This window comes from Corapipo altera, unplaced genomic scaffold (assembly GCF_003945725.1).
Source record: "Corapipo altera isolate COAL_440 unplaced genomic scaffold, ASM394572v1 268, whole genome shotgun sequence".
NCBI lineage: Eukaryota > Metazoa > Chordata > Aves > Passeriformes > Pipridae > Corapipo > Corapipo altera.
The window spans coordinates 7,959,616-7,972,062 of record NW_020884901.1 but is presented as its reverse complement, the minus strand read 5'-3'; the positions used below and the strand labels follow the sequence as shown (position 1 = coordinate 7,972,062).

At 50.0% G+C, this 12,447-nt stretch overlaps 1 protein-coding gene across 3 annotated transcripts in view; it reads right to left on the bottom strand.

The window, feature by feature from the left end:
- Window positions 1-12,447, bottom strand: part of ASTN2 (astrotactin 2) — a 326,379-nt gene that overhangs the window by 20,190 nt on the left and 293,742 nt on the right. The window contains exons 20-21 of one of the 3 annotated variants that reach the window (XM_027650010.1): window positions 9,754-9,895; window positions 5,026-5,286 (exon numbers count right to left, since the gene is read on the bottom strand). In XM_027650010.1, the coding sequence (XP_027505811.1) occupies window positions 5,277-5,286; window positions 9,754-9,895 (152 nt within the window). In that variant the 3' untranslated portion in view covers window positions 5,026-5,276. Of the gene's footprint in view, window positions 1-5,025; window positions 5,287-7,417; window positions 7,645-9,753; window positions 9,896-12,447 lie in introns of those variants that run through there. The other 2 variants (XM_027650009.1, XM_027650012.1) reach the window with 2 other exon arrangements.

Sequence of the window (12,447 nt, the reverse complement as noted above, 5' to 3'; positions counted from 1 at the left end):
GACTCACTCCCATTCCCGTCTGGTACAAGAGATTGCACAAGAGAGAGAAACAAACGGGGATGAGGAAATGCGTGTTTATGAGAGGCAGCGCTGTCATCGTGAGCAAGGGACCCCCCGTAAGAGAGCCGGCCTGGGAGCCAGTGGAGAGTTTCCATTCTCTCCTAACACTCCATTCATGCCTCGTTTCATACCTCCCTGGAGGCTCCATGACTGGCCAAGGTCCCAGAGCACCGTGCGGGACTCGCACCGCCGCCGCCTTCCGCGATATTTGTTGTTGGGTGGAAAGAGGGAGATGTTGTTGTCTCATAAAAATAATGAATTGGGAAAGAGCGGCAGCCTTTGCCATTGCATGCGTTCCTTGTTTTCCTCCTGCAGTGAAGGAGCAGATTCATCACCCAGAGCCCTTCCAGCACCTTGTCTGCTGCCCATCCTGGCAGGGCTCTTCACTAACACCCTCCAGGGAGGCTCACACGGACCTTCCCACTCAACATGCTGCCGTGAGCATCCTCCTGACCTGATCAGGAGCCCTCCGTATAATCCAAACCACATTGCTGCCTGATCGGATACAGTCACCGGTAAATAACCTTGACTGCAGCAGTCTGGAAGAGCCAGGGATCCTATATCACCCCTATTAATGATTTAGGATCCTACATTGTTCACAGATGACACAGAGAGGGTTTCATCCCTCCCTACTCCCCACCCAGCCACCTTCTCCAGGACAGTCCCTGCCCCTACTTAACTTCAAGTTAGAGTCACCTGGGTGACAATTTCCCCTGCCCGACACAAGGAACGGCGATGGCTGATTCCTGCACTCCCTTATGCACTCTTTGCTACCAGCAATGGGGCTGGGGTTCCCCCACAAACAGGTGGGGTATTAATAAAACCAAAAGTAATCTCCCAGGCACATACTACAACCCACTTGGGTCCCACTCCCGCCTGCTCCTGCAAGCCCCCTGCCTCTCCCCCCGCTTTCTCCACACACCTCAATTTCATTATCTCTGATCTGGAGCTGCCTATTACATGCTTTTTGCCAACATAAATATTTAATCCCGGTGCATTGCACGGAAAGGCCCTTGTGGAGTTAATACTTCAACTCATGTTTTCACTTGGAAAACAATTTAGCGTATGGCAGGGCAGCAGGTACGAGCCAGGGACAGAGCAAGGGCTCGGGAGCTGTGTGTGGGGTGATGCAGGTGGGCTTCATTCCATGGGGTGGGCTTCATTCCATGGGGTGGGCTTCACTGGGGCACCTCTGCTGGAGCAGCAATCAGGTGGGTTTGGACAGGTAGTGGAAGAGCCACAGGGGTGTAACTGCAAGCTGCTGCTTGGGGAGCCTGGTATTGGGCACTGCCAAGGGGGACTCGAGGAGCAGCACTTTGCTGGGCTTCAGGAGTATTTAGGATATCCTGTATCTCTGTTCTCTGGGTTACAACGATGTGGAAAGCCCAGAGTAAAGGGTTTGGTTGACCTGCCAGGGTGGCACTAAGCAGCCACATGATCCCATGCTGCTCCACGCAGGCACAGCTATAGGTGTCCTCACCAAACATCTCCAAATACACCCACACACCCAGAGGCTACTGAGAGCAGGATCTGGCCATGATTTTACCTATGGGCCATGGAGTAAGGGTTATGGGATGGTTGGTGGGTTATGGGGCTATTGGGTAGCTCTAAGGTACCAGCTGTGGTATGGGACAGACCTTGAGCAAAGTGAGATGTCCCAGCCCCCAGATCCAAAGCCATAAACAGCACTGACAGGAATTTATGCCAATCCCCATCCATACATCTCCATGCACTCAGGAGGGCAGCACCCACAGGGATGCAGCACCACAAAACACACACAAATTTACAAAGCCCCAAAACCAGAGAGGAGAAGCTCAAGAGGCAGAGAGGACAGAGAGGGTGAGCCTGGTAGTGCTGATGCTCCCCAGAGGCAGCCTGTTGCTCAGGTAAAAACATCACAGCCCGTGGCAGTGCTGCAAAGTTTGGATTTATAGGATTGCCCAGGTTCCCTCCAGTCCCCTCCATAGTGCCTTGATGGCAGGGAACAAGGACTGTTGGGCAGGCAGGACAGAGGGTGGGCACGAGGCAGAGCCCTTGTTTCTGTCTAGGTCTACTTTCTGAGCATAAAGTAGGGAGAGTCTCATTAGTGTGACCCATTATCCCAGCCTTGTTCTGGGACATCGAGGCTCACAATTAAGGAAGAGGACACTGTTATCAAGAGAGCAGCTTCCAGTGGAGAACAGGCTGCCCAAGCCAGGGATCCTTGCCTGTGCAGGATGGATCCTCCTGCAAGAAAGGAGGTGCAATGTAGGACCAAGAATACAATTTGTGGCAGACAAAATGGCTTGAAATCCCCTCCCTTGCATTAGTGGTGACACATCAAAGGGCACTTAGGAAGTGTTTTGATCTGAGGTGCTTTGCCTGAGAGGTTCCCCCAGCAGCCTGGGGGGGAGTCTCCCCAGCATCCCCTGCCCCAGTACTGGGGTGTGCAGAGCCTCCTGTGTGCAGGACATATCTCCCCACTCCCTGTCACAGGCAGGCTGCAAGACTGGGATGTTGCAATGACGCAAACCAGAGAGAAAGAAAACATGAAAGTATCCCAGCCTGGTGGCAGGGCCTTCTGTTAGAGGTTGTGCAATGAGATTAAGATCTAATGCCATTCCCACAGCTGCAGGGTGGTTGGAGATGCTCAGACTGAAGGAGAAAATGCTCCAGACCTAGCTCAGGTTGCTGCTGCCATGAGCTGCCCTGCGGTTTCCCTGGTAGAAATCAGGAGGAAAATATATGGAAGACAAGCAACAGACCCTGATTCAGGGGTATGACAGCCCAGAGCTGTGACAAGGTGCACCCAAGCCCACCTCACTGAGCTGGCTGGCTGTCCAGGTGCTTGTAAAAGCAGGTCCCAGTGACCTAGTCTTGAGCTCCCTTCACAGACGTTGGGGCTCCCTTCACACCCCTTCCTGACAGGGCAGAAAGTCTCCACACCCAGCTCCATCAGCTCATCCTGCGAAAACAGGATCCCACCGATCCCTCCATCCACCACCCCCTGAACAAGCAGCAACCCTCAGACCCTACTTCTCTTTTTTTTTTTTTTTTTCAGAAACATTTAAATCATGACATAAGCTTTGGCTCCGAGGGTTTTCAGTGAAAGCCAGGGTATTTTCTTTCCTCTTCTCATAACAGAAACCATATTGCTGTATAATCAAATTTATCTCATTCCTGACAAGGGAAGTGAGTGTGTGTGTGTGTGTGAGGTGAGCAGGAGCAACGAGGGCACGTGTGCTGGGAGCAGTTGCTCTGAAGGTACTCCAAGGAAATATCCTTGGCAGAATGAGGTGGCATGAGATTGGGGTGGCCAAGCAGAGATCAAGTGGGCCATAGCTCAGCAGGGAACATCACCCAAGGCAATTCTCACCTTGCCACATGGATGCCATCTCTGCAACCCAGCAGCTTTCTCTCCCATTTTATTATGGATCTCCTTACTGTACTGGAAACTCAGCAAAGGGTGTAGCTCAGTTTTCTACAGGTGGGAAAACTCAGGAAGAATCAGCTACTTTGAGGTTACCTTTTTGAGATCTCTGTTTTACTCTGGTGCAAACTCAGCTGAAGCCAACGGGAGCAGTGACTCTGTCAGTGGGGCTTGAGGATGATGCTTCCAAAATGGAGGCTTCTGAATTCACTGGCTGCTTTTGCAAATGTGGGTCTTGCAGCAGGGACTATCTAAGCACAAACATAACTTGAGACATGCAATGTCTCTGTGACCCTATGAAGTTCAGGTCTCAGGGAACAACAGCTCCCATCAACTGGATGGAGTCTGGGCCAGACCCCATAATCAGAGACAGGATCAGAAGGGAAAAGCCCAGATGCACCAAGTATCCTCCAGCTAAGAAAATACAAGCAAACTGCTTTTGCAGGGGGGAAACAATCCCAAAGCCAAAGGAATAAATTAAAGGCCGTTTAACCCAAGGAATAAATTAAAGGCCATTTGAGAACTACTAGAAAGCAGCCGAGTTCAGCAACCACCAGGGCAGGGGCTCCGTTGCCTGTACAGCTCCCTTGTGACAAACTCCCTGCAGAAACTCCCTGTTTCCCTGGGAAACAGCCATGGCCCGTGGCCCTGAGGGGGAGAAGGGGTAGCAGAGCTGGAGAGGTCACTGTGTGCTGATAAACTCCAGTTTGGCACAACCAGGAGGTTGGTGCTTACTGATGTAATGTTCTGCGCAACTCAGAGATTAAAAGAGATTTATTTTTTTTAAATACACACACACAGAAAAAAAAAAAAATAACAAAGTGTTCTCCGGGAGACAAGGCTGGTGAAGGACTCTGTGTCCTGTTGTTGTTACAAGAAAAGGATGGACTGGGATGTGCTGCAGGTGTCCTTTGGAAAAATGAAATCAAAAGAAATTTAACTAGTTTTATGGACTTGCAGCCATATGTGAGAGAAATGCACCTTGCTGGGCTGAGCTGGGGCAGATCTTTAGGTCATGGCATCCTAACTTTGCTCTAGAGAGTGACTGAAAGGATGGACAGTTAGGATTAGCTTGTGACTTATCCTTTTATTTGTATAACCATCACTGCCAAATATCTCCAGCATTTAGAACATGGGGTCCCATCTAGAGCAGAGCAAATGGTAAAGTTGAGAAGAGTCCCCAGATTTGACCAGCCACAAAAAAAGCATGGATGTCTTCTCTATGGCCTTTAGATGTGTATCCTCCTAATGTTGTGAACTTCAGCAGGAGTCCAGCCTGCCTCCATGTGTGAGACTTCAATAATATCAGTGCAGAGAAAGAGGTTATCTCCTGCTGAGCCCCTGACCTCCCTGTACAGACCATCTTTCATGGGACCAATCCCCCTCCACGCCAGTGATCCACACACAGCCCAGATGAGCCCAGACAGCTCCTTGTTGGACTCACTTCAGCAAAAACAACCACACAACCAAGCCAGCACTTGAGCAGCCTGGTTCTGACACAGCCCTGAACTGCTGAGGAAGGACGAGCCTGCGACTGGAGCGCAGGCCTGGGATTTAACAAACACTTGTTCAACTCCTGACTTGCCGTGTTTGAGCTTCCGCAAGCCAGGAATGCCTGAGGAGAAACTCCAGCCCTACACTGCTCAGCTTTGGGAAGCTGGAGAGCATGAGGAATAGGAGAGGTGGATTCAATGAAGCAGCACAGCTCCTGTGCACACAGGGGACTCGGCCAAGGGCTGGAACAGATGTGTTTTAACCCATGCCACTGAGCTATTTGAGATCTGCCTCCAATTGCTCCAGCGCTCATTCACGTCTTCCTGACAAGAGACCAACAATAACAATTAGTATCATATAAGGAGCAGCAGACTGCTGCCAGCATTAACACACTCTTGAGCACCAAGGGTTTCCATTCCACTTTTTATCCCAGCTGAGTGACAAGGCAGAGGTCACTCAGCATTAATCAGCCTTGCTCTGGGCCAGCTCCTCCAGCACATTCAGCTCATGGAATTGTAGTCACTGCTTCTCTGTGCTATCATGGGTTCTCCCTACTCCACACCTTTTCCTCTTTCTTTAAGCTCACCAAAAAAAGGATGTTTGGTGTTATCCAGCACACAATGACAGAGGCAGAGCCTGGTCACACTGGCAATGGCCTCCAGACCCTACAGAGGATGTCTCTGGCTGAGCAGGACATGGTTGGTCTTGGCTGCAGACAGGAGCCCTTGTGTGGTCATTCTCAGGTCTCACTGAATCCCCTTCCATCCTACAGCAGTCCCAGATCTCCATCCCCTAGGAAAGGGTTTCCAATTTTCCAACACCCCTGAAACGTGCTCTCCCACAGCCTTTGGGCTGGTTCAGGATCACCCTGGGAAAACCCCATCTGAGCCAGTAAAGGGAATGTAAAGTCGAGGCTCCTTCTCAGCACATGAACACACTCCAAGGAAAGGCTCTGGAAGGAATCCTGATGACTTCCATATTATTTCCAGTAAATTTTGTGCTGATTCTTGGCACAAACACTGGAAATGAATAGGCTAGGTCAGGAATGTAAATAAAGTGAAACACTGGGATTTAATCTAATCTATAATTATAGTATCTGTGGCGCAGGGAAGAGGTTGGTGTGTTTGCACTGCAGCTCCATTGAGGAGCTGGAGGGGGTTTTCACTTCCCTTTCCAAAATTTCCCTCTTTGGCTGAGGGATACTTGGTGCCTCCCCAAGCATCTGAAATGAACGTGCTGGGCTGGCAGAGCTGCTTTCAGCAGCTGAGCAGGTACAGCTCAGGGATGAGGCATCCCCAGGCACTCCTCAAGCGATGGGGCGAGGAGCTGGGATGGATGGGCTGGGCTGAAGGCTCACAGAGGCTGTTGATGCACAAGGGAAGCTCCTGTCTCCTCAGTGAAGAGATCAGATGTGTTTGTAGGATGCTCAGTCCTCCAGGCTGAGTCTGACCTTTGAGAAAAACCAGTGCCCTTTTTCTTGACTGGTGTTTGGTGCTTGGTCCATCACAAGAGCCTGTCACAGCATGGTGCTCCCAGGCTCCCAAAGCATCAGTCTGAGTGGCATTGGCTGCTGGCTGGGCTGGCTGGTCCATGCCAGGTGAGCACTAAAGAGACACACAGACATCTTTACCTCTGCCCTCTTCACCCCAATCCTCTTCCAGATCCACCTGGGAGGAAGTTTGACAGACTGCCCTGGTCTAGCTGCCCTCAGGGGAGAGCAGTCCCTTCTCCTGTGATGCATTTTTCAGGAATATAAGACTTTTACTTTTTAAGAACTTCAACCAAACTTGATAGCCTTCAAGGACCATCCTCATTATCCCTGTGTGTGTGCACATGAGTTCATTCCCATGGCTGCAGCATGGATCCCCATGGATGGGCATCCATGTGTGACACACTGTCAGGAGTGTCCATACGTGTACACAAGCCTGTGGAGCACATGTGTCTTTGTTGACACAACCTACTTTTTCTTGGAAAACCCTCTGTGCAGGGACAGAGCATCTTAACCCCAATGTGCCACAGGCAAGGGGAAGAAAAGGGCTGACAGGCAACATATTTTCGTCAGACTGAAATTACAAAGGACAAAGAAATTAGTTCTCCTTTTATTCGTTTATGTTTTGGAATTACAGAAGTCTCAAAAGCAGAGGAATCAATCAAACTCTGTTTATTTGTTTGCTTGTAGAGCATTTTTTGGGATTGTTTTCATACTGCAGCCCAGCTTTGATCTCAGGCTGGGAATACTCCAAACAAATGGTCCACAGCAGAATGTAATTGCTGTAGGTACCACAGAAGAAAAGGGACGGGATGTCCGACACATTTACAGAGCAGAAGAGACTTCTGTGATCTCACATGCTTGGTTTACATGATACCCTCAGACTACTTCACAAGCAAATCACTTGTTTTTGAAGAGCTCTGATGCTGCAGGCTGTGTGCTCACCTCACAGCCTAGAGAACAGCACAGGGCCCTGTGAGTGGCTATAATCAGGATTATACCCAGCCCGGAGCCTTCCAAGATAGCTATTTTTCCACAGAAACAAATGAAACAAGCAGAAGAAATTCAATTTAAGAAATGACCCCGTGCCCGTGTTTGTGTTGTTGTTCCGTCTGTGCGGGCGCGGAGCAGCATCAGCCTCACATTTCACTGCTCTGGCTTTCTTCACGCTGTGTTGCAACCGTGTGGACATCTGAGCAGAGGAATATTTAATGTGGGTGCCTGTGTATCTGAGAATGCTCAATAAATATGTGCTGGTTGGGTCCCAGGTGGGAGCAAACGTGTGTGTGTGTTGGATATGGAGCACCCACGGCACACATGCAAACATGTGGGGCGGGGGGTTATCTGTCCACGCTGCTGTGCTGGGGCAGCAGCAGGCACTGAGCAAGGTGGGCTGTAGTGTGCCTACATGCACTTACTTTGGATGCCCAGGAGTGTGGGTCCAAGTCCCAGAAGTGCCAACACGGACATGTGTCCACCCATGTGCACACAGCCCTGGGAACGGCGTGACAAGCCCTGCTGAGCATTAGCTGTGGGACAGAACCAACACTGTGCATCACCCCAGGGCCTGTACCCATAGAGGACGAGGTCCAAAGCTCCGTGGTGTCAGGGGACTGTTGCCTGCTGGCTGCCTGCAGCCACAGCTCCCCACAAAAGCTACTGTCCCTTGCCCAGGGGCACCCACAGAGCAGTAGCTGCCCACAGCCACCCCCAGGACATGGGGCATTGCTGGCTCTGCTGACCCCCTCCATGGCAGTGCGCCTCACCACTGGGAAGCAGAAGCCTGGCTTTGACCACAGGGATGACAAAACCCTGGACAAAGCCCTCTGCCTTCCACCCAAGGCTCTCCCAGCCCTTTGCAGACATCAGGAATTAGATCACAGAGCCCCTCAAGCGACGGGTGAGCGCAATTATCCCCGCCTGGCAGATGGGGAAGATGATTTGGCAGCCCAGGCTGCCCAAGAGCCAGACCTGCTGGCTCCCAGCTCAGTGTGTTCACTATGGCAGCAGCTTCCATCAAACCCAGTGGCTCTTCCCTCTCCCAGTGCCCCTGGCAGCCGGGAGCAGACCGGCTGAGAGCTCACAACCGGCCGGTTTTATGGGCGTCGGGTTATTAACGAGCTCTGCGGTCTCTCCAGCCTCTCCCTGGCACCTTTTCAGAGCAGCCAGAGATATTAATAATTATATTTATGCATTATAGATATTTAACAAGAGAACATTTGAAATTGTTAAATGGCAAGAGGTATCACTTGGAGGGTGCTCCTGGAGACAGCCCTGCTCCAGGGATGCGCAATAAAGGCTTCGGAGGCTGTCAACATACTTAACTGGGGGTGGTGGAGGGGGAGGCAAAGGGAAAGTATTAATCAAGGTCTTAAAAAGTTCTCGCTGACAGACTATTTGCCAGCTCTCGCTTTAAATGCTTTTGTGGTCCCATAAAAAGTTTCATTACTCACTACAAAATGTGTTTTAATTATTACAGTCACTCTGACATTAAGCCCTGGGTGTTTCTCTCTTGCTTACTCTGTCTCTCCTCTGTCTCCTTGCCTTTTTTTCTCTATTTTTCCTCTCTTACTGGTCTGATTCCTGATGTCTCTCTCAAGAAAGAGGATGCCCTGGTTAACGAGCCAGGATGGAAAGCCCAAATCCCTTCCAAACAACACTGAAGAAGAAATTAAAATTCAGATCCTGACATTTTCCCTTTGCTTTGGAAACTAATTACTCCACAGGATTGAAACAGAAAATCCAATCCAATGTGCTCAAACAATATCTCAGAAGAGTCAAGTGTACAAGAGCATCAGCACGGGCATGACCAGCCATCCCTGCCAAAATAACTGGGTGGTGGGCAGAAGGATTTGGTCTCTGGTCTGCTGTATGTGCCCTACTAATAGGAACAGCAACTTATAGAAGCACCTATCACACTTTTGACATCTATTTCAGCCCACCAGGCACTCAGCAACTTGCTCCAATCTGACCTCATCAGCTCAGTTCATCCATGAGAGACAAGCCTGCCCATGAGGCAGGGACCTGGAAGTTCAGAATACTGAAACTGGGAGTTATTCTGGAGTCTCCCACTGACTCCCAGTGCCTCCAGCTCCATGTTGGCAGACACTGGTTTTCCATTTCACTAAGTTGAGTGTAACACCCAAAGCAACAGGAAGAGTCTCAGCATTTTCCCAGTGTCTGGTGCACACAAATTGGACACTTTTGGTTACAGTGCTGACCAAATAGGTCAATAAAAATTAAATAACAGCACTGGAGATCCCTCCTTGCCCCCAGCACCTCCCCACATGCCTCTCCTTACTTGTACAGACCATCTGGTTCCAGGCACTTGAAAATGACTGAATAGATGCTGGTTTCAGGGACATCTCCGTGGCTCCGACCCGCTGCCACGCAGGACGTTGCAAGGCCAGAAAGCAAATCATCCGCAAAGCTCAAGGATTCTCCTGGAGGGCAAAGAGATGAGCAAGACCAAGACATCAGTTATAGGTGCAAAATTACTGCTGACCATTTAAAAATCACTGTGAGAACATCTCTACACAGCACAGGCAGCCAACGGACCGTAGCTGGCTGTGGCCATGGAATGCCCCAAGTCTGTAAGGACAATGCCACCTAGGGACAAAGCAAGAAGGAGACACGTTTGGGCCACGAGCTGTAGCAGGGACCCACTGCAGGAACTGGGGCCAGGGCCAAGTCACTGCTTGGACAGCAGTGGTTGCACTCACAGCACACAGAGAGAACCTGTGGACTCGCTGCAGACACTGCAGGCAGGATCATCATTCAAGGATGAGCTTCAGGGACCCAGAAGAGGGTCCTGCCCTTGCTGCATGTTCAGCTCTTAAATGGGGCATAGCCTTTTCCAAAAATCACCTGCCTCAGCAAAATGTGTTTCTGCTATCTCAGATAAGCAGGAAAAGAGACATTTTTAGAGCTGGGATGGAATTGTTCTCGATGTCCTGGATTTTATTTTTTTAATTCAATGACAGTCAGTAGCTTTGCACTCCCTTTCTTGTGCACTCTGCCAGCTCCTGGAGCTCTGACTGGAGCTCCTTCAGCTGTGCTGAAGAACACTTGGTTCTTTATAAGCATTCGAAGAAACCTACTAATTAAAAATACTGAAAAAACCCTTTCTTTTTGGTCTTCTGGTTTATAAAGCTTATTAAACACTTAGATCATGACACAGTTGAAACTGAAAACGCTCCATTTATTAAGCTTTTTGGGCATGACTATCCACTGCTGTGCAACCTGTCTCCTCGCAGTGGGCAGGCTTTCTATCGGTTAGAGCTCACTGCCTTTAATTCCCATTTCACACCGGTGTAACTGAAAGCCCAAGGTACCATGGAGTGAAAAAAGACAGAGCAGCTGCCCTGGTTGTGCCCCCATTCCCAGTGATGGGAATCAGAGAAGCTGCTGCAGCTGATAGAGTTGTGCTGCTGTAAGCAAACCTGGGCCCAGATTGCTGCGCCGGGTACCTGGTGCGTGTGTAAATGTCAAGACATCGCAGCAGAGGGAGGAGGAGAATTTCCTTCTCAGCACTTTATTTTACTAAAAGCAAAAGTGACTGAGGACTTCTGAAACACAGCAAGAGTCCAGGTTCTCGGTATAGACCGTAAAGAACAACCTAGTGGTATAACCAGCTCAGAATGTTCCACTGTGAGGCTGGATTAGCCAGGTAGAATAAAAAAATCCCCTTGTCCCCAGCCCCCCAAACCGCATTTGCGTCTTGTCTCAAAATACACAACTCGGTAACAAATGTCCCCCTTGGCTAGAGAAAAGAGCAGCAATAAATTCTTTTCCTCCCCGAAGGAATCCAAGCCTTAATTATTCATTTTAATGCTCCCAGCACGACTTGTTCTTTCCAAACTTTTTCAGGCAGCTCTGTCACTGGTCTCTGCAGCTCAACCCAGCTCCCGGCCCCAGGTCTGCAGCAAATCCCAAGTCAACTCAACGGGCAGGTTGGGTTGGCAGCAGCAAAATCACTGCTTGGAAGTCATGAGCGCTCCCCAGGCCTGAGCAAGTCCCTCAGCTCTGGGTTTATGGTTTAAGCAAACAAACAAAGCCCTGTTGCTCATTTCCAACTTTCATTTCCATCCTTTTTCGTATGGCGCTGGGCTGGACTGGGGAACTCCCTGTCACCAGGAGTCATTGAGAACAGACACTGCTGTGACTTACAAATCTGATGAATCACAAACACTTAACAAAGAAGGAGGAATAGAATGTGCTGTTGAAGTAGAGCAAGAGGTTTTAAGGCTTTTCAGACTTCAAGTAACCTCCCTTCTGACCAGGAAGAACCTTCACAGGGGGACAGATCATCCTGTTCTGGGATCTCACGCCTTCCTCTAGAGCATTCTGAGTCAGGAAGCAGTTGGTAAGGGGTAGGAAAGAAAAGAGCTGGGCAGAGAGACTGTGATGAGAGCTGGGCAAGACCGAGGGGAGATTTGGACTGGGCAGTCCCCAGGTAGGAGCATCAGCCAGGACATCTGTGCCAGGGAGCACAAGAGATGGGATGGGCTGAGGGTGGAACCAGACTTGCAGGAGACTGGAAATGAGATGGAAAATGTCATGTGCAACCACTGAATCAAAGTGTGTATTAAGGCCAGGTTGGACTGGGTTTGGAGCAACCTGGATTAGTGGAAGGTGTCCCTGCCCATGTCAGGGGAGTTAGAACGATATGATCTTTAAGGTCCCTTCCAACACAAACCATTCTATGATTAAAATTGCACAGCTAACTCTCTTTAAGGCAGGCTCTAAGTGCTCTGAGTGCTCATCTCCCGTGGTCTGTCTGGGTAGTTTTGAGGGAACAGGTTGTCCATGAGCACTGCCCTGACACACAGCAGCAGCTGCCTCCCACGATGGTCTGGTTTGCCAGGGATCAGACCTTCCAGGTGTGGAGTGCATTTCTGTCCCTCTGCATCGGAGGAAATGAAGCTCTCAGGGTCTGACAGCAGTGTCTCAACTTGGGTTGGGCCAAACCCTTCCAAGAAAACCCACAAAGCAA